Genomic DNA, 22702 nt, shown 5'->3' on the forward strand with positions numbered 1-22702 from the left:
CAAGGAACAAAACGAAAGAAGCAATGAAAAATGATTCGTTCCTGTTCTACAGATACTTGCTCAGTCATGTTCATTGTACTCTATTCATAATATGCAGGAAATGGAAACAACCTAAATGCCCTTCTGCTGACAAACAGATAATGAAAACATGGTGCCAATCCACGTGGAATACGATTCAGCTGTAAAGACAAACGAAGGCTGCGGGTAAAGGCGTGGGACTAGAAAAGATCATACTGAGTGGGGTGACCCAGACGCTGAACATTGTCGTTCATGTGACTCCAGCTCCAAATCTTCAGGCGTGAGTATACAACATGGAGTAACCACGGAAACCAGGAAACTATAAACAGATGATGGGGGAGGGGCGGGGGTGGGGCACAAGAGAAGGGAATAGCAGGATACGAGTGATTTGAAGGGGGAAGTGGGGAAAATGGAGCAGACTATAATTACAGAGGGGGCTTCTAATTACACTTTAAAGCAGGACACCATTTCGCAGTAAGTACCAGGCACCTATGATAAATTCTCTGGCCAGCAGACAAGAGTAGGACTCAACAGAGACCTTTCGTATGACTTGTGAGTCCTGTAACTGGACTCAAACTATGTATTAGGTTCTTAGGATTTCTGAGACATCAGCATCTCAGAACTCTTGGGAATGTTATAGAATCTTTATGACCAGGCCTGTTTAAAACAGAAACATCTGGAATAAGCTCAGTATAATATGGTTGGAACATAAGATCCAGTCTAATTCCCAGAGGTAATTCTTTGTACAAGGTGAGGAGGCCAAAGACTTGGACATAAGGACAGGACCAACATAGTATTTTAAATCCCTGTATTATTTCCATGTTATAAAAGGGCAAGAGGAATTAGTCATTAGAACAGAGATAGTTGCTATGATTTTATACCAGGTGCTTTGCACATAGCTCCTAAGTAACGCTACTGTCCCATTTTCGTAAAGGAAGAAACAACGTAAGGAGCTGGGCAGTTAGCAGAAGACTGCTCAAAGACAAAAGGGCTAGCACTGGATGACGTTCAAGTCTTCACCCCAAGTCTCTCTCTCTCTCTCTCTCTCTCTCTCTCTCTCTCTCTCTTCCCCCTAGTAATCTTCTAAAGGTTATAGATGGTAGATGGATGTACCTCATAGACTATCATGAAGATTCAGTGAAATAAGGATAAAGTTTGGGCTGGGCATGGCTCTATGGTACAGCATTTATACAGTACGTGCACAGCTCTGAATTGGATCCTGGCAGTAAAAAATCACTTTTAAGCTTATAAAACACCCGAGAGATGCATGCCTGACCACTGTGAGCACTTAAATGATGGTGGCTACTCTACTAGCATTGCTATGGTTCAAGTCAATCTAACATCATGCTTTTGACATGTGGGTCTCTGAAAAAAAAATCTCTTGGCCTCTAAAATTCTGCTTAACCAGAAGCAAAAGGCAGAAAGGATTGGAAAATGCTCAGAAGAAAAGTAAAAACAGCCTGTGTGATATCCAAAGGAGACCTGTGGCCCATTTACAAGGGCGTGCATTGGGGATTGTGCAATTTTCACAAAAGGAAGGAGTCACAAGACCTAACCGTGCAAAAGTTGTGCATCATCAGTCCAAGAAGGCTTGACACAGCACAGCTGGTGAGTGGTAATAATACACAGAGACAGTCATGAGCTATTGAATAGAAAGACGATAAAACCAAAATAACTATCTCTAATTGGCACTACCGACATAACTAACATTTTCTACATCTTTAATTTCTCTCTAATGAATATGTAGTATTTATGTAATCAAGAAAATGCTGATCTGGGCTGACTTTTTTAACAACTGACCCATATGAAGAGAAAGAAGCAACATAAGCCTCTGGGGGTGGCAGAAGGGGTGTCCTGTTATTTTTTTTATGGATGGCTCTGTGAGCTGTGAGGATGGCAGCTCTGGGGAGAGAGCCAGCAGCCTTCCATCTTATCCAGGATCCATCTACGTATGTCCAACGTGTATCACTCCTAGACGTTCTAAATCAGTACCCACGAAGCTAGATCTCGTGCCCAGTCTCCTGACTTATCCCAAGTAGGTTTCTAGGTTCCCTAGGTGACATTATAAATAATTATATTTGGAGCTGTTCAACTAACCCAAATAATGCTCTCATTCTATGTCCTCATTTTTGTTTCTTGTAATATAAGTAGTGGCCTCCTTGATTCAAGATGATTTTAACAGCACTGCTCCAGCCCAGTGATAAAAAAAGAGAAATTGAGGCTTGTCTCGGAGTCCCTCTGGAGAAGTAAATATAAGAACCAAAATGCTCTGGTCATAGCAGGCGACGAGGGAGCGGGACATTCTGTACCCACCCTGGTTCTGAGAGGTCTATTCACCTCTGGAACATAACACAGGAACTTGAACAGGAAAGGGGCCCTGGATGGTGTTGTTTACAGTCGTGAAGACTAGCAGCAGAGACCTCTGGATTCTACAGTCTTTTCACTACAACTGTGACTCCGGGGTTTGCCTAGGCCGTTCCCTTTTAAAAAGGCCTTTGTCTTCCTCATCATCACAATATCAACGGCTCACATCTTTGGCCTTTTAGCCAGACATTCTGTAGGGCGGTCACAGTGAAAGAAAGTGGGGTGGGGAGAAAGGACACAAAGAGAAGGGCGAGCATGAGGGCCAGAGCCAAGGCAGAGAGGGCAGCAAGCAGTCTCTACTCTCAAATGGAAAGCCTTACGTGAGAAAAGAGGGCTCGAGGGCTAAGACTTGCACACCTCCCGATCATCCTGTATCAATGAATTGAACTGTTTTTTATCCAGTTTCCAAAATATTTAAAGCTGGGGCCCTCCAAATATGACTATCTAAATCAGAATATGACTGGAAAGGTCCTCTGCTGTGAAGACAAAAGTTCCTCAAGATGGGGCAGAGCTCATTTGCCTACAGTTCACAGGCCCCTTGGGTTCATTTCCCAGCACCACAAGTAAGCAAAGCATAAAAGCTTTGAAAAGTTCCTTTCTTGATTCCCACATTATGCTACCCTAGATCTTGAACTCTTCCTTCCCACTCCCAGCCAGGAAGTTACTCAGCAAAGCAAACTCATCACCCAGGCAGAAAGAGGATGAAAGGAGGGCTAAACGGAGGCCTCCAGACACTCTCAGGGTTGACTGTGAGTGAGATTTGCAGAGCCAGCAAATCATCCGGGGTGCAAAGGTAAGATGGTGCAAGGTCCCTACACCTAGACAGTGACATCACAGAATTCCCAGTAGCAAGCTACACAAGGCTAGAAGTCCCAAGGAAAAAGCTGCCAGTAGCTGGGGGAATGAGAAAGACAGGGAGGTATATCTAGGAACTGGAGAGAGATGACAAAAATGGCCTCCCAGATGACTATAGAAACATTCAGAATGTGTAGCCATGCAATAAACAAAAGAACCGTGTGGTGTGTGAACTGCAGCCTAATAAAGCCATTTTCTAAATCCTAAAGAACTCACAAGGTCCCTGCTCATCGCTGCCTCCCAGCACACTGCCCCACACACCAAGAACTCAGCATCAGTCTGACTGAGGTGACTCAGCCTTCTTCTCTAGCTGACATTTGGGGAGCTTTTCATATCAAATAACCATCAAAAAGAAAAACTAACATTTTTTTTTCTTAAAGAGACTCGGGTTTGGGCTTTGGAAGATAACCCAACATTTAGAACTGAGACCTGCAAAAATGAGCATGCATTAAATACTCTGTAGCTGAACACCCACCTGCATGAATTCAGGCTGCTTCCAGTGCAAACCCCTAAGCCCTGTGATGGTATGAAGTGATGCTGCACAAACGAGGTGGAGGAGTGGAGGAACGAGCCAGAGTCATCACCCAGAGAATAGCAAGGCCAAAAGCGATCGGTTCCACCCCAATTTCCTATGCAAGAGAGCACAGTGTCCCTATCGGGGAACTTATTACAAGTGTGCTGGCTTCAGAAAAAAAGAAAAAGGCATTCTTTCCAAAGAGAGCCATGTTGCTGCTCTAAGGAGACTAGCCACATGCTAACTCGCTGGCCTTGCACACTGCTCAGACAGCTTTAGTCAGAGAGCCAGCAGACAGCCTCCCAGCCTGGCTGGCAGATGCAAATCCTGAACAAACAGCTGAGAGCTGTGGCCTGAAGATGCCGAAGGAGCATCCCGCCTGCCTGCCTGGCCTCCATCTCCCAAAAGCCATATCGTCCACAGCAGGAGTCATATAGATGATGGGCAGCTATTGGATAAGTGGCCCAGGGCAAGGTCTGTGTCAGGCATCTCTGTAAGACTCAGACACCGAAGCAGGAACCCCCGTCTCTGGGAGAACAGCACGAAGATTCCCCAAGCAAACAGCAGAGCCTGAGCAACACTGATGTCCCCGCGGCAACAACATCTTGGGCTCTCCCCAGCAGCAGCTGTTGTCTTTTCTACCCAGCCCTGCAGAGATCAGAACAGAGATAGGCACTAGCGCAGGAAGGAACCTTTGCCAGAAATGAGTGGCCTGGGGGTGTTGCAGTGGCAGGTTGGGCAGATCAGCTCTGGCTGGGTTTGAGATACCTCATCCTCCAGTCAACAGCCAGCCCCTCCCTAGATGCCATGCCTCTGCAGCAGCTCAGCCAGCTCACTATGCTTCTTGAATGTTTTTAAAGAAAAAAAAAGTGTGTGACATAATTACAGACTCTGACCCTAGCCGCCTTTAACCCTGACAAGGGCAGCGAGGACTCACTGTGGGAAAGCTCCGAGATATAGTTTCCTCTCAGATGCTCTCCACCCCCACCCCCATCCCCAGTGCTCAGGGGTCCCAGCAGGCTCCCATGCAGAGCCCATGAACAAATTGAATCCCAGGCATGAAGCCACACCAGCTGAGATGCCATGATTGCTGAAACATTTACAGCCTTGGAACACTCCCTCATCCTGTGGCCTGCATTAGTGTTGACTGACACCTTGCAGATACCCGAGCTGGCCCAAGGAAAGGCTGGGCAACTCAGCAGGGCACATTAAGGGGGAAAGATGACTTAAGGACAAACAAGGTTTACACAGAATCTCTTCTGGCCTATTTTGACTTCCTGTGTGGTCTGACACCCACACACACAGGCACACACATACATGCAAATCATTAGAGAGAAAGCTATAGGCCACACAGATTTCCAGGCCTGCCCCTGAGCTCAGGCATCAGAATCTCCTTTGGTTGAAAGCCTAAAGTCTGAGAACATCTTACAGCATTCTTTCTTTTAAGAATGTGTGCAGAGCCGGGCCGTGGTGGCTTTTGCCTTTGATCCCAGGCAGAGGCAGGAGAACTCTGAGTTCAAGGCCAGCCTGGTCTACAGAGCAAGTTCTAGGACAAGTTCCAAAGCTACACAGAGAAACCTTGTCTCAAAATAAAAATTACCAAAAAAAAAAAAAAAGCAACAAAAATATATGCCGAAAAACCCTCTGGGGAAATTACGGCAGATACAACTCAAGATGGCTGCAGTCATGTCAAACTTGGTATGACCATCACCTTGTAGCCAGGACAATCCGATAATTAAAAAAAAAAGCCATTTCCATTTATATTTCACTTATGTGCTTATGCCACTAAGCTCAATATCTACAGTTCTCATCTATATTTTTCCTAGTAATACCATTACATAGGTAGTAATTATGACCTTGTACTTAAGCTGCTCTCTTTAGTTCCTCCTCCAAAAGTCAAACCCCAAAGGCCTCTGGGAGCATTCTCATCCAAAATGTACAAATGATGACTAGGGAGTCATCAACTCCTCTACGCACCTGCTACACAGCGATATGGCCCACAGCTTCAACCTACACTCTTCTCTTAGGGTCTTAGCTCCCTAAGATTAGGATCACCCTAGACAAACTACATCAAAATCTCTGGGGTGGAGGTGACAGGTGTCAACGGACACCTAAGGTTGAGAACCACTGCATAGGTCTCATTGTTATAAATTCATTTGCTCCAGGACCCCAAATACCACCTGGGGGAAGCCAAAGCCCCAGATCTCTTCCAGAGCTCACCCCCACTCCGCCTGCATGCCCATGAGAACATCTACAGACACTGTCTGCATCACACGCTGCAAACCCACGAGAGTGGGATGGAGTTCAGTCAGCATCTAGGACCTGATGGGTACTTTGGAGGCACCATAGTTCCTTCCTCTCCCGTGTCCTCATGGCTCCTCAATCCAAACACTGTTGAGTATGCATTCTCCTGTGTGTTCGTATCAATAACTCTGAATGTTTAAGCAGTGATTCCCCTAAGTCAAGCAGATTTCTGCAAGAGCACACTTCCTGTCACTCTTTCTGTACTCCTTGGCACAGAGCCCCCCAATCAGGACAACCACATTCTTGTCTGTGAAGCCCATCGTGTCTCTACCTTTCTTGCCAGGCACCACGTGAAACATGTCCATTCTCTCCAATGCTTCTACCTTAGGGCAGTGTTAAGCATACAGTGAATCTTATATTACTGATGAAATATGAGGTTATTTTAAGTAATATAATAACAAGTACTTTTTTTGGTTTTTTGAGACAGGATTTCTCTGTGGAGGTCTGGCTGTTCTGGAACCCATTCTATAGACCAAGTTGACCTTGAACTCAGAGATCTGTCTGCCTCTGCCTCCCACATGCTAGGATTGAAGGAGTGTACCACAAACACCAGGATAGTACTTTTTAATTTAATGATTATGCTTCAGTGATTCTTTTTAGAACACAAAGTGGCTAAACTCATCAAACCTGTGACTTCTAATATAATTGCAATTTTGAGCAGACTTTCTCAAAGTTAATAAAGAAGGGTGAAGGTGAGGCATAATTAGCGGAGGTGACCTACAAATGGCAGATAAGTAACACGGGCCCCTACGGACCTGAGAAGCTTCCATTAGCCTTTCCCAAAGGAAACAGAGGTTCCCTCCCCTAGGATCCTTCCAAACTGCCAGCACTCCTCACCCATGGGGTCATGGGCTGCTTCTGAGTCCCCTGCTTCCCTTCTAGAATCTGAGCAACCAGGAGAGGGACAAGTGTCTGGTCCACAAGACCCACCAATGAAACCTCTACACCAACAGGAGCTGTCCCAAGTACCTGAGCATAGACCAGAAAGCACAAGCGGCAGGATCCTGTCCTCCATCAGAAAGACATGCTGAGCTCTGCAGGATGAGCCACCATGGGGAGATGGTCCACAAAACATCCCCTCTCCTGCCTGCCAGAAATTCTAGTGATCCTGTCCTCCATCAGAAAGACATGCTGAGCTCTGCAGGATAAGCCACCATGGGGAGATGGTCCACAAAACATCCCCTCTCCTGCCCGCCAGAAATTCTAGTGCTCACAGCTACTAGGTAAGACACGCCCACTAGCTCAAAGTCACTACCTCCAATCACCAAGTTTTGCAGACTTAGCACCTGCAACCCTCCTGAACAGAAGACGAACTACACCAGGTGAAAACGCAACAACTCCACTCCAGAACGTAAGACCAGGCCTTGTATTTGAGTGACTCGTCCTATGTCACATTCTGTGGGATAATTTTCACAATAGCTTTTAATATACACACCAGGGAGAAGGAAATGAAGAAAGACTCCAGGTTTTTTTGTTACATAGATGCTACTCTACATAGTAAAGAAACTGCTTTTCTACTCTCAAAATCAAGGCTCAGGAAACGCAGCTCACTCAGAATTTCTTGGACTAATTCCCTGAGAGTATCTATCACGGTAGAAAATACACATAGAAAAATAAATTGCTTTTAGCTGAGCAATTCCACAGTAGGAACTCACCCTACAGATCTGATTACTTCTGTTTCCCATGCCAGAGGTATGTACCTCACAGCATATATGTGTATGCATATATGTGTATGTGTACATGAACATCTTTAAATGCATGTGTATGTGTATGCATATGTGTGTTTATATACATCTGTATATAAACATGTTTATATACATGTGTATGTATTATACTTATTTCTATACATGTATATGTATGTGCCATGTGTTTACATACACATGTACTTGTATATGTATGTGTTTATATATACATGCCTGTGTGCATGTATAGAGAGATAGACAGATATAGACAAAGTTTCAGGTAGTCCAGGGGTTAGTCAGGACTCTCTAAATAGCTAGAAATAATTTTGAACTTCTGGTCATCCTGCCTTTACCCTCTCAATACTGTGATCATAGACAGAAAATGTCATGACGTACAGTTTTATGCATAACTGAGGATCAAACTCAGGGTTTCATGCAAGCTAGGCAAGCATTCTACCAACTGAGTTATACCTCCAGCCCAACTGAAAATAATCTAATTGTGTAATGGGGGAATGGTTAGAAAAATCTGTGCTTCATCCATTTGATGGATGCATGCACAAGTGCAGAACATGTAACATACATCACAATTAGACACAAAAAAATACATATGGGATCCTTCTAAATGCATAAGTGTATATAAGTATACAAATGAATACATATACATTTGCTGACACATTTATAAATTTCATTAAAAAAATATCCAAGACACTGGCAAAATGCTTTCAGTGAAATTGAGGATGGAGACACAGGGGTTGGAGGACTACTCAAAGTCCTTTTGTCTTTTGATCTGTGCCATTTATAGGTGTTAACTATTTAGATCAGCTCTGACAAGGAAACAGACATGAACAAAAGTCGCTTTAGTTTTATTTTCCTCTGTCCACAGCTGACCCACAAGTGTAACAATGAGATACACAGCCAGAAGTCTGTTGCAATTTGGGCCCTATCTGCTCAACAGTGACCTTGACATAAAAACACAGCCAAAGTTCAACTTGGCTGCCTGGAAATCTAGCTAAAGCCACAGGGTGTGCCAGTGCTACAGCCACCGGGATATGCCAGTTCATCTTTTCAAAGAGTTCCAACGAGCCTGCTGTAAACATAAAAGTCAGTATGATAGCAAGATCAAATGAGCATTGAAACCTACCTGTGGTATCTTTACAAACCATACAAAACAGAGTTTATTTTGGCTTTTCCTGTGTGGCAGCAGCAGGAGTCGAAGCGCGGCTACTGAGTTTGCCCGGAGGAGCTAGCTAGCTAATAAGGTTTGATCCAGAATTCTCAAGCCCCAAACCTTTGTCCATCTGGCAAAGAAAACACACACACATGCACATGAACACCCCACCCAACCCCAGGAATCTCCACTTTCTAAATATAGTAGGCAACTGCCCGGTCTCCAAACTCACACTCTGCAGCATTCTGTGCCTTCCAACCAAGGTGAAACGAGCCAGACATAAACACGCTGTGACAGCTTCTGGCCCCCACTGCCAAGCTGTTATCCTTACTGTTTCCTCTCTTCCTCCACTCTGGGTTTCTACAGAATGTGGAAGCCCTAGTGACTGATTTATAAAAAATTTCTCTAGCTACTAATGCTATTTGTCCTCATCCTAACAAGTATGTTTTACTGCTGGGCCCCCCAGTTTGAGTTTGGAAGTCTTTTCAATATGGACAAAGTAAGGCTCATCTCCCATTGTACTTAGAAGGACCTGCATCTTAGAAAAGATATAGACAAGCCCAAGACTAGTAAGGATGCCTGGATTTCCCACCCTACCATTGCACACACATGGTGGGGAGGGGGACCTCGTTCTTTCAGAATCAGTATCCGGGCCACAAAGGGCAGCCTATTTAGAATTTTTCCAATTAAACTAAAAAGTTAAGCTTCAGAAACATAATCTAGCACATATTCACAAGCACCAAACCAATTAGCTACAGGGAAACAAAGGACCTAAATAATGGCTGTTACAAAACCTATAGAAACTGGAGTCCGAAACAGACCCAGAATCTTTCAAATGTTGGGACCCATACAAACAAAAGCTGACATGGGAATGATTACTCGGGCACTTTCTCTAGCTAAAAACCTGAGATAATCCAATAATTAAACCCTCTTAAATAATCAAAAGGAATGCAGGGTATACATGTACTGACCTAGCAAAAGTAAGATAACAAAGTAATGAGAAAAGTACAACAAAAATTTATATAGTAAAATCTCATTTTTAAGAGATAATACACAGAAAATGGATGTGAGAAGGAGCATTCCAAATGAATGAATGAAAAGAATCCTGAGGTTGTGAGTCTAAGCCAAAGGTAGGGTGCCTAGCCCACCATCTGAAAGCCTGAGTGTTTCTCAGAACTGAGAGTGAGAAGGAAAAAGAGAAGTGGGGGAAGGAGAAAGAGAGGGAGGGGGAGGGGAAGAAAGAGGAGGAAGAGAGAGGGAGGAAGCCTTTACTCTGTATACTTCTCTGGCGTGAGTATATACTCATGAATTATGTATACCAGTGTCATCTATATCTGCCTCTGAACTAGGCCATTCACTCATACTACTAATCTTCTCTCCAAACCTAATCTTACTGAAATGTTCCTGATTTCAGAAAACAGCATCATTCACATAACTCAGGTCAAAAACATCTTAAGTCATCCCTGATTTCTCTTTTTCTCTCTGGCAGTCCACATTCAATTAAGCAACAAATTATGCCAGCTCTACTTACAAAGCACCTGATGTTACCGTCCTGGTCCAAGGTGCCATGGCTCTAATTTCTATCCCAACAGCTCCCTAATTGGCTCCTTGTCCCATCTTGTCCCACTATCTTGTCTCTCATAACCCTGCTGGCCTTGAACTCACTGTACACCTAAAAATGACTTTGAACTTTTTATCCTCCTGCCTACCTCTACCTCCTAAGTGTTTGGGTTAAAGGCATGCACCACCATACCTGATCTACATAATCCTTTTAAAGCACAAATCGGATTATATAATAACCGCCCATGGCCATCCATGTCAATGAGGATGAGTGCCCAAGTCTTCTCCAGCGCTCGGGAGATGTATGACCTAGGCTGCAGACTCCCAAATTCATTTCCCACTGCTATGCTCCAGTCACAGATGGCCTCACTGGGGACCCTCTCCCTTGACTTCTTTAGCTGTTAACTCTCTGACAAAGTCCTTAGCAGAGTCCAAGGCTTTAAAATCTATGGCAAGAGCAGAATACAATCTCTCAATTTGTGCATGAAGGTTTTTTTTACTGGCAAAATATATAGAAAGATAGATAGATTAGATAGATGGATGGATGGATAGATAGATAATCAGTTGAAATGTACTAAGTTGTGATTTTCAAAATTAGAAACATCCAATTATTAGTATAAATCTAAAATAATCACTTTGACTATAAGGTTATAATGGCATCCCTCCTTTGGGTAATTTTCGGGAATGCCATGGCCTTGACAGGATAATACAATCTCCTTCAGGAGTTGCTTTCTCCAACAGCTCTGTTGTCATAACAATCTTCTAATTCTGTCAGCTCTAGGGGTTTGGGTCATTGTCTAAAGACGAGAATGCCTACCTGTGAGATCCACCAACAGAGATGCTGATTGACCTACTTAGAGCAGAGGGCTGAATCACTGCCCCCTAAAATACCAATCTCCTAAACCCACGGGTCCTGAAATACAAGTGAAACTGTTGCAAATAGAAGAGTCCCCAAAGAAGACAAATGGATAAAATGAATTAGTGTTCACTTCGTAATCAAAAGTTTTATGGGACGAAACAGAGCATAGTATATGTGAGAATACACATTTCAACAAATAAGGAGTGCCAATAGCCGGGAAATGCATGCACAGATGCTCAACATCATTAGTCATGAGTAAAATCCAAATTATCACCAAGTGAGATATATTACTCCAATAGTTTGCTACTACCAAAAAGAGACCATAGAAGTGTTGGTGAGGTTCACACACTGATGATGTGTAATGGGGCTCTTCTCCTGTGGAAAATGACCTGTCAGCCTTTTAAAAGTTAAACTGTTTCCTTTAAAACTGAGTTTAAATCAAACTTTATGTTTTCCATATAATTCAGCAATTTTACTCCTAGGTAAGACACAAGACTCGAGGTGAAAACATAAAGGCATGTATGTAAACATTCTTGGCAGCATCACTCAAAAAAGCTAAAGACCAAAACTCATCTCAGACACAGAAGAGCCTCAAACCAACACGCTAAGTGAAAGAGCCTGAATATAAAGACCTTGTAACCTATAACTCTACTTAGCTCCCATTCTCAGAAACGACCACTCTAGACACAGGGAAAGGGACACCTGCAAACAAACATGAGGAAGCTTTCGGGGTAGCAGTTTTCATCGGCTGGATTCTGGTAATTGTTCCTCAAGCCACCTAAAACAGCTGAATTCTATGTCAAGAAAATTATTAACAGTGGAGCTTTAAAAAAAAAATACCCACGCCCCCAAAGCACGCTGACCTGAAACAAATGGCCGCTCTGAAAGGGATACATAGAAACATGATGGAATGTTCTTGGGAGACACTTGACAAATTAGCATGTCAAATGCAAGTGTTCCTGGTCATTCTGTAGGAAAAGCAAAAAAAAAAAAAAAAAAAAAAAAAAAAGGAGAGGAAAAATCATTTCCCTGATTTCACAGGAGAAGGAATCGTGCTTCTTAGTGGAGGTTGCTAATAATTAAAATTTAACAATAAGACACTCGGTCATAAAAAGAAATCTAACTCTAGTATCTGGTCTAACACAAATGAACCCTGAAAACATCACACTACATAGAATAAGCCAGATATAAATGATAACTGTTGTATGACTCTAGAAATGCCTAGGACATCAAATAAACAAAAATTGTCAGGGTCTAGGGTATGATGGGAGTGGAGTCATATTATTTGGACTATCTCCGCTTGGAATGCTGGGAAATCTCTGGAACTAGACAGCACAGACAGTACACACACTGTGAACGAACCCAACCCCACTAAAGTATACAAAATTATTTAAAAGCTGCTACATCAGTAAATTTTGTGCCATGTACATTTTACCACAAGAATTTTAAAAGCCTGTTTTGAAAAATGAGCAAAAGAAAAATCGAACAGCCATCCCACCAAAGAAGGTACACAAATGGTAAATAAACATATAAAAAACTCTCAGTGGAATATGTCACCAGAAAATTGGAGGGGAAAGTGGAAGTGGGCATGAATTCCTCCACCTATTATATGGTCCAAACAAAAACACCACCACATACCTACAGAGCAACAGGACCTCTCGCTCTGTGCCGGAGGGAATGCAAAACGCTGCAGCCACTTTGAAAGACAGGTTGGTTATTTCTTACGAAACAATACATACTCTTATCACATGATCCAACAATCACATGATCTTTATGCAAATGAACTGAAAATTCATGTCTACGAACAAAATAGTTATGCTGGCTTCCTTCATAATTGTCCAGACTTGAAAGCAATCAAGATGTCCTTCAACAGGTAAGAGAAAAAACAAATTCTGGTACTCAGCAATGAGACCCAATAGTTACCAAGACACGGAGGAACGTGAACTGCACATTACTAAGTGACACAAGGCAATCTAAAAAGGCTACAGACTGGTGCTAGCTATCCGACAGTCTGAAAAGGCGAAAGAAGAAAATGAAAAAGCCCATAGGTGGTAGAAGTTGAAGAAAAAGAAGATATGATAGAACATAGAGGGTTTTTAAGACAGTGAAACTGTAATGATATAATAAAGAGTGTGCAATGCCCATCAACTGTGCACCACCAGGAAACTTTCACGAATAATATCCTACCAGGGACCAAGAGTATGGGTGTGTACTCACCTGTGCAAAGCCCTAGCTTCAACCTCCAGGACCGATGAGCTAAAATAAAGTCAACATTGGTTAATCGGCAGTAACTGACGTGCCAGGATTTTGAAAGATGCTTAAAAGAAAAAACAGAGAAACCAGAAGGAACAGACATTCTACGATATAATGAGAGTCTTGTATATATTCTACCCAAATGTTCTTAAACCCCAAGCAAATCTAAAGAGCAAAGTCTATTCTTTAACAGTGGGAAGATGGTTCTAAGTCACAAGCAGAGTTAGATTAGCGATCACATGCAATTTGTTTAATGCACTGTGAATAGAGAAGCATGCAAAGATGTTTTTAGAGTCAGTGTTATATAAAAACTAAAAAAAAATCTTGTTTGGATTTAATTAGCTGTTGTTTATATTTGTATGAGTAATACTCCAAATGTCAGTATTACAAATTACCACCATTTACAAATAATTAGGAAAGTCATTTTTTTTTCCTTTTCTTCACAAGTTGCTTAAGTAAATCAAAGGAATTGGGAACAATTTTTTTGCTACCTGACTCCATATTTACTTGGTCCATTAAGGTTTTTTGTGAGCAACATAATTACCGCTCAGCCAATCAATCTGGCATTGGACATCTTCTGAGAGTTTATGTCATGCAAGAACAGCTCGTTCTTGGGGCGGAGGGAGAGGAGGGCTCAGCAGGTAAGAGCTCTTGCTGCACAATCATGAGGACCTGAGTTCAGACCCCTGGCACCCACATCAAAAGCCAGTGTGGCCATATGTGAACCCATAAACTCAGAGCAGTGGAGGGCAGAGACAGGAGGATCTGGGGGGGCTGACTAGTCAGCCAGCCTAGACAAAATTGTGAACTCTGGTCGACAAAAAACCCCAAATAAGTCAGAGAGTTGATAGAACAGGACACATGATATGCTATGCACTACATACACACGCACGCACGCACGCACACACGCGCGCGCGCGCGCGAGAGAGAGAGAGAGAGAGAGAGAGAGAGAGAGAGAGAGAGAGAGCTCTCAGTCTCACCATGGGGGGAAAACACCTGCATTAAATGCTAAAGAAGTGGGAAAGGTGACTAGTTTTAAAGTGCACACACTTGTAATTATTTTACTGTTGTTTTAATGAATAAAGAAGACGAATCACTCACTTTAACAATTCAGACCAAGAACAGGTTTTTGGCCTCCCTTTTCAGTGCTCTATTACCCAATTAAGAATGAATCACTGATAATCACTTGGTAGCTCCCAGAGAGAAAGCAATGCTTTACAAAGACAAGACAGAAAATCCGCCCTCCTATTCTACCCTTCTACCCTATGAGGGAGATAAAAGTTCAGAGTACAATACGAAATACTAGCTAGCCTTGGCTACTCAGGGCTGGAAATCTACAAAGCACTACTCGATCTTCTCAATTAGCCTAGCACCTGCTGCGTGTTTCCCCTTCTAGAAGAAGTCTGCATCTTCACTACTGGCATTTTTATTGAATGTACTCGAGGGTAATGTTTAGAAGAGGGCCAGCAGACCATCGCCAACAACTTCCCAGCCAGGTCAATTTTAAAAAGTTAGCCCAGAAATGCAGAAACAGGGCAGTAGCAGGCCCACCATATCTGCAGGTCTGGATCCTATGTTTCCACCAACCAGTATGAAAATATTTGGGGGTGGGGTGGGGGAACCTGTATCTGTGCTCAACACGTGCAAACAATACAGTATGTATTGTTATCTCCCTAGCATTCACATTATGTTATGTATTAGCAGCAACCTTGAGCTGCCTAAAGTATTCAGGAGGCTATATGTAAGTCACATGTCAACAGCAGAAGAGAGATTTGAGCATCTGAGGATTTGGGTATCCAAGATGGATCTTAGAACCAACCCCCCACACCAGACACAGAGGGACAACTATATCTGTCTTACAGAACGGCAGCAGAATGGTGTTATCATGGCACAATATAGGGGCCCTTGGCATAGGAGCAGGCACTTACTAAGTGCTCAATAAAATGAAAGACGCTGGCTTTTTTTAATGCGCTATTTGTGTTAAAAATCACCTCGAGAATATGATGGAAATGAAAGAACAGAGATCTCAAGATAAGTAACATCTGGGAATGCAATGAAAAGGACACATCATCCCTTTTTAAAAGAAAGTCCATAAAAAGCATAGAATCAGCTAATATAACATAAAAGCTTTCATTTCATTTAGTCAAAACGTTATCATTCCAGTAAAGGGCAATCTGAAGTACGGCTTTATTCACAATTACATACCCAACCTAACTAGACTGGAGGGGATGGATTCTTGGTTTTGCTCTAGTTATTCCCTCCGCACCCATAAAACTTGGTAGAATCCATACCCCTCCCCATGGACAGAAAACACCAGACCACACTTTCCAGACCCTGGGAAATAAATCAGTGTGCCCTCACCTCCATTTAAATCCCCATCTTGCCAAGAATGAATGGCTTATTGACTCAACATTTCCCCATCTGAAATTCAGTTCATGAACTAGGTTACCACCTAAAGGTGATTATGGTCACCTGAATGACTGCGGTTGTATTTCTGCAAATCTACGGAGACAGAAAGCACAGTGGCTGGCCAGGGCTGCAGGGGTTGGAGGGAAGAGCAGGCAGATGAATGGTAGTAAATGCAGGTTCTATTGGAGATGACAAAAGTGTTCTCTGACTGCTGATGATGGCTGCACAAACGTGAACATACTGCACCTTGGAATTAGATGTTCTTAACGAGTCAGTGACACCACTGTCTGAAAAACTGCATTTCTGCCCCACCCATTTAGTTTGCCAGAATAAGGACTCTATCTCAGAAAGCAGAAGTCAAGTTCAGAGGGGTATTCCCCAGCAACAAATCCAGAAATTGATTGTCAACACGTGGAACAAAGCTCAAACCCCTCAGACTGACAGCTTTTCATGGCTATGAAACCACAGTAGGTTTGCCATCAAGTCCACAAGAGTCACACATGAAGACCATTTGTAGTGGGTGGTTTTGTGTGTCAACTTGACACAAGCTAGAGTCATCAGAGGAAGTAGCTGAGGAAATGCATCCTTTAGATCCAGCTGTAAGGCATTTTTTCATTTAGTGATCAATGGGGGAGGGGGGAGGGCCCAGCCCATGGTGGGTGGTGCTATCCCTGGGCTGGTGATCCTTAGTTCTATAAGGTAGGCTAAGCAAGCAGTAAGCAGCACTCCTCCAAGGCCTCTGCATCAGCCCTTGCCTCCAGGATCCTGCCCTGCTTGAGTTCTTGTCCTTGACTTCCTTCAGTGATAAATAGCAAAGTAATGAAGTATAAGCCAAATAAACCCTTTCATCCCCAACTTGCTTTTTGGTCATGGGGTATCTCAGCAATAGAAACCTTAACTAAAATACCATTGCCTTCAGCAAGCTTGTTATACAGACAGGGAGGCAGGCAGCCTCTTTGTCTGAGATGGAAACCTCACCTAACAATAAGTTCGTAAAAACAAGAAAGACAGGCCAGGCGGTGGTGGTGCACACCTTTAATCCCAGCACTCAGGTAACAGAGGCAGTCGGGTCTCTGTGAGTTCGAGACCAGCCTAGTCTACAAGAGCTGGTTCCAGGACAGGCTCCAAAGCAACAGAGAAACCCTGTCTCAATAGGACAGGGACAAGAGACATTGGGAGACTATCATATGTTCTTCCTTTTCAACTATGTCATGCCCCACCACCCCACTTGTGGTTCGCATAACCACATTTGACATGAACACTATTACCAGAATTCTAGGATTGTGTCCATCAGTGACTAACAGACACTATTGGAGTCCCCAAGAGCTGGCAACATGCACCTCTGCCCCTTTTGCTTTCAGAAGCACCAAGTCCTGACAACCTTGAATGCTGGCATACTGCAGTACTGGTGAAATTCACTGAGAGGTGCCAAGGGCCATGTTCCAAGTGTTGCCGTTGGAGGTAGTGGTTTTATTTTGTTGTTTTAACATTCACTGTGTCTTTTGGGCTATGAGAGGTCAGTGTGACTAGTTCCATTTACAAAGGAGGAGCTCAGACGTAGTAAGGTCAAATAATCAATAAGCATTGGGTCAAGATTTGAACCCAGGAAACTCCAAAGCTCACTTATCCTCTATCATTTCTACAGAATGAAAAGGGAAATAAGACCTAAACACACAAAACTGGTCTGCCAGTGAGAAGCAGGGGTCCTGGGTGACTGAGTACTGCTCAAAAGGTCAGAACAAATCACCATCAGCAACTACTGGGAACTGACAAAACTGCACACCAAATGAGAACTCTCTAAATAGTAAGGTTTGTGTCTGTCTTTCTTCCTTGTCTATGTGTGTCCGGACATGCTTTGTCGCTTACATTCTGTGTCCATACCAGGGATGGAAAAACCAGATAGAGTTCAAGGGGTTTGTTTTTAAGGTGTCGTTTTATGTGGATTTTGGCAGATTCTCAAGCAGATTCAAAAGAAACATGAGAGAGGCTCTAGTTTAGGCTAACCTAGATGACAGCAATGTTGCTTTATTAAGTGGGGTAAGTGTAAGGTCTTTGGAATTTGACAACTTGTATTTGAGTACCTTGAACTTACCTTGGACAGGTCTCTGACTTCTTGGCTGCTTGTTGTCATCATTTACAAAGTAGAAATAACATTAAAATGATGTAGATAAACTCTGCCAACCCCTGGAGGCCATTTTTATTACCTCTGATTATATGTATAGATAAAGCAAATCTGAAGCCAGAGATCTGTAGAAGTACTAGTTATAAAACAAAACTAGTGCTAACTTTATAAGTGGACATAACTATGTATCTATTGTTAAGCTGTACTGAACAAACACTGGCTTCTCATTAACAGTAATGATCTGATTGAGGAAAATTACTATACAGGAACTAATATGGTATACAAAGCATCAGGCACCTCACAATAACACAAGGCCTAAAGCAGTGTGACACATCAGTCACACTCTGCTGAAGCAGAGAGGCACAATCTTAAAATGAAGAAGTCTTTGAACCAAGTCACAGAGCCAATCCATCCCAACATTGCAAAGATGCTTACTGTCCTCGGAAACAGTAAAAAACAAATTGCCAGTCACCCAACACACCTTCCTCAGAGTCAAGGCTCAGATAAAATGCAAGTCCAAATTCTAGCAGGTTTGGTCCTGCAGGCTCCCTTCTGGGCAAGAAGGATAAAACAGACTGAGAGTTCTACACTGGTCAGAATTACATTTCTATCTCAGACCATGCAGCTTCAAAAGCTCAGGGTTAGTGATTCCCTAAGTCTGTGTTCTCATTAGCAAAATCAAGAGAAATACATGAGATTAGCACACAAACACAGAATTTTGTGCCTCTGTAGTCATAGGAGCAGCCAAATATCACTGCTACATCCTGGTATCCAATGCAATGCCCAGGAAACAGGAGGCATTTGCGATGTTTGCTGAGTGAAGCAGAGGATCAGCTTAAGCTAGCCTAAGGTCTGCCATGATGGTATGGAGCATGCCTTTAATCACAGCACTCTTGGGAGGCTGAGGCAGGGCGATGATAAGCTCCAGGCAAGTCTGGAGTACAAGGAAACCCTGTTTCCAAGAAAGCAAGCAAGCAAGCATAAGGGTCAAGCAAAATTTACAGACCCAACATCTAAATGGACCCCAAATTTACTTCAAACTAGAGGGCACATGTTCCCTGAAACAAGGCAGGCCCTGGTCTTTGACAGAAGAAGCTGTTCCTCCCACTCAGGTAAGTCACAGCCTCCTGTAGAGACTCTGCCCTGGCAAGCCTCCTGATGTCAGCCTGGCGCTTTTATTTCACCCCCCAGAAGACTGGCACTTGCCTTGACATTCCATCCTCTCGCCCTTCCATTTTCAAAGCAACAGGCTTACTAAATGGCATCTTGGCCCTTAAGCTTTTCTTTAAAGAACCATTCTGGGGATCATTCTCACAGCTAGGACCCAACTCTGGTGAGGCAACCATTCTTAGCAGAAAGATAGCGTCTATTAGGAACCCATCACAGAGACAGGAAAAGTAAAGAGTCAAGACAATTCCACTATCCGCCTCCACTTCCTGAGTATCAAAATGAAAAGACCGCCTGAACTATTTTTAAAATGAACCCAATGAAAAGGTATCCTTCTCGTCCTGCAAGGTGCTCAACCCTAGAATGTTTGGATTTGACCATAAAGAGAAACTCTAGCCTTGCTCTGCAAAAGTTAGGTGGCACGAAAATTTTAATACACATAGACACCTTGGACAAAAAGAGGGGAAAAAATTTAAATGGCTTCCCAGAATCTCAGGGACCTTTAAGACGAGCTTAAACTTCTCTTTTCTGCGCGAAGGCTGAGGATGTCCCCTCTCAGCCTTTTGAATTTTCAAGGATAGCCGAAGGGGCGGGGGGGTGGGGGTGGGGGAGAGCAAGGGAGCGGGAGAAGGAGAAAGACGGATGTGTTCGTTCTATTTTTAAACCTTCGCCCACAGTTTAGAGTAAAGGAACACTCTGGTTCTATACTCCCACCCCTGTCACCTTCTGCTAAGCACAAGAATCAAAACCTGCACACGTACACCGCATTGCTATGTCTAGGGATGACTGTCAATGCTCCCAGGAATATAGCTAACCAATCACTCCAACGCAGAGAACCCGGCAGTCCGGACCAGGCTGGAGCTGCATACAGGGTTCGTGCAGAGCTCAAAGCAGTCGCCACCCTCCTCTTCCCAGGGATGGGCAGCGCCCCCTCGGTATGTTCCATTCCCAAGCCGGGGCAACCGGCTAGGCACCCGGGGTGAGCAACTCGCCCCCTAAGGACACCGAGCCGTGGAAGCGTCGAAGCGATGGGTTTCCTAGCAGGCTGCCGCAGGCTGGGCGCTCTGGCCTCAGGCCAAAAACACCTGTGTCGCACACACCCACCCTGTCCACAGTGCCACCCCGATTGACCACCTCCCGGCTGTCCCCGAATGCCGAGGACTGGGTGGCCAGACGCCTCCAAGGCAACTGACTCTCTCTTTTCTCACGTCCTTCTCGCCCGAGGCGAGCTTCGACACCCGTCACTCAGCGCCCGGGGGGGGGGGTGGTGAAAGCGGGCTGCGCGCGGGCAACCCAGAGCAGAATGCCGCCGCCCCGAGCCCTCCAGCGTGGCTCCGGACACTCACTCTTGAGCGCGCTAATGAGCGACTTCCCGTCCTTGATGAGCTCCTTGATGAATTTGTTGGTCTTGTCCAGCTCTGCTTCGTGTGACTTAAGCGTCTCTCGGAAGTGCGGGCTGTCGAGGCAGCAGTCGCTGAACTCCAGCGCCGGGAGCCCCATTCTGCCCGTGGAGCCGAGCTGAGGGGACGCGCCTCGCGCGCTGCTCAGCGGACACCCGCGACGACGGCCAATCCACAGGTGTGGCGCCTGCTCGCCCCGCGCGCGGGGTCAGAGGGAGCCGGAGACTCTGGACCTCAGCCGGGACTCAGCCGGACTGTGGGCGCTCCTGTGCGGAGCCACCGAGCGGCACGCGGGCTGGAGGCGCGGCTGGCGGACCCTCGGCGGCGCCGGGAAGCGAACTAGCGCGGCCACCGCCTCCCCGCCTCCTCTGCGGCTCGCTGCTCAGCAGGCTCGAGCGCCTTCTCACAGAAGCCTCAGCCGACCCGCCGGCGTCCGGGCCGCCCGAACCTGCTAGCGATGACCTAATCCACTGCAGGGCCAATCAGCGTGCTTGCCTCTGCCCGACCCCCAGGGCCGCTCGAGGACGCCCTGCCCTTCCGCGGTTCTAGTCCAATCATATCTTTCCGAAGGCGGGGTCTGAGCATGGGGGCGGAGCTCACGCTAGCACTAGGTCCGCAGAGCAAGCCCCGCCCCCTCCCGCTCAGTGCTGGTTGCAGAACCAGAGCCCCGTGCAGCCTTCTGTGATGGGTGCGCCCCTGCCACCCGAAACTGACCCACCCGGTGCTGCCCTAATCGGAGCCTGAAATGAGACATCTGCTAATCTAGGGAACCGAAGAGCCTAGGTGTGCCAAGCAGGAAAAATCCCGAATAAGAACTGCTCTTCGTCTCAGCCCACCCAATACTCCTGAGAATTCCTGCTTGCACTCAAAATACAACCCCTTGCGCAGGAGAACTCTCAGCGCTCGGAGCTCCGCACGCCCCGCTTCCAGCCAAGTAGAACGTATTTGCTTCTTTAAATCACCAAGTCTCCTAGCCTGCAGTCCTCTCGCCCCCTACTGTCCATGGCCCTCGTGGCCTCTCTGCTCGAAACCCGCCCACGGCTGCCCCCCACCGAAGGTTCTCACGTCCTTAGCAAGAATTTCAGCCGCCTCGTTTTCCTGCTGGGTTTCTAGCACCATTTTACACAATTCTGTCTAATGTCTGTCATCCTTCGTTGCTGCACAGCTTCCCCGGGGCACGTGCCGGCGCAGTTCTCTGCTCGGGTGTTGCAATCCCATCAGCTAGAAGAGCGAGTGGTATTTAAGAACAGAGAATGTGCACCGTGTGCGGTTGTACCTGATCAAGCATGTGTGCAGCCCAGGAATGCATTCCTCTCCACCTTCAGGGTGACCACCCTCGTCGTGATCAGTCACAGGAGTCAAGACTGACAGCTCACTCAGTGCATTTGGTAGGCTGGGTCTCAGTGTCTAGAACTGAAAGGGAAACTCTAGAGACTAGGGACTGCCTCTGGCTAAATTATTTCTGTGTACAGTAACTAACAACAGACCTTCAGTTGTGTGGAGGTGCTTCTTTGTGTTTTCAATCGGTTTGCTACCGTACACACAGGACTAGACTCGGGATAGCACCAGGAGCCCAGAAAGAACTTGAATGGGCCTGTTCTAAAGAAGCCACAACCAAGGAATAGCCTTGTTGCCTGATGTTAGGAAAGAGCCCCTAGACACTTGGAAACAACAGAGAAAAAGTTTCAGGCTCCCAAGTGTCAGAAAAGGAGCCCTAGTGTGGGAACTTAATTGATGTATTTATTGAATGAGTAAATACGATCAATTTCATAGTTTGTATCAGCAAAGCCAGACTGGAGAGCAGGCCCAGAGAGCAGATAAACAACAGGTAATTAAACCCTGAAAACAGTCATTCCTCCCTTGCTATAGATGAGGAAAATCTAGAATGGAAATTCCATGGAAGTAAATCTGCATACAAGGCTTGAGTACCTAAAGGTGGGTACTCTGATTATCTATTGCTCTATGATGGCTCTCACAAAACTTTCATGTTTTAAGACATTGACCACCCCTGGGAAGACTAGGGATCC

General features: G+C 45.0%; 1 protein-coding gene across 4 annotated transcripts in view; it reads right to left on the reverse strand.

The window, feature by feature from the left end:
* Positions 1-20922, reverse strand: part of Arhgap26 (Rho GTPase activating protein 26) — a 411283-nt gene extending 390361 nt beyond the window's left edge. For all 4 annotated transcript variants that reach the window (XM_075968780.1, XM_075968779.1, XM_075968783.1 and 1 more), the window contains exon 1: positions 20622-20922. In XM_075968780.1, the coding sequence (XP_075824895.1) occupies positions 20622-20775 (154 nt within the window). In that variant the 5' untranslated portion in view covers positions 20776-20922. The remainder of the gene's footprint in view (positions 1-20621) is intronic.
* Between the last annotated feature and the right edge of the window lie 1780 nt (positions 20923-22702).

Source organism: Microtus pennsylvanicus, chromosome 4 (assembly GCF_037038515.1).
Source record: "Microtus pennsylvanicus isolate mMicPen1 chromosome 4, mMicPen1.hap1, whole genome shotgun sequence".
Taxonomy (NCBI): Eukaryota; Metazoa; Chordata; class Mammalia; order Rodentia; family Cricetidae; genus Microtus; species Microtus pennsylvanicus.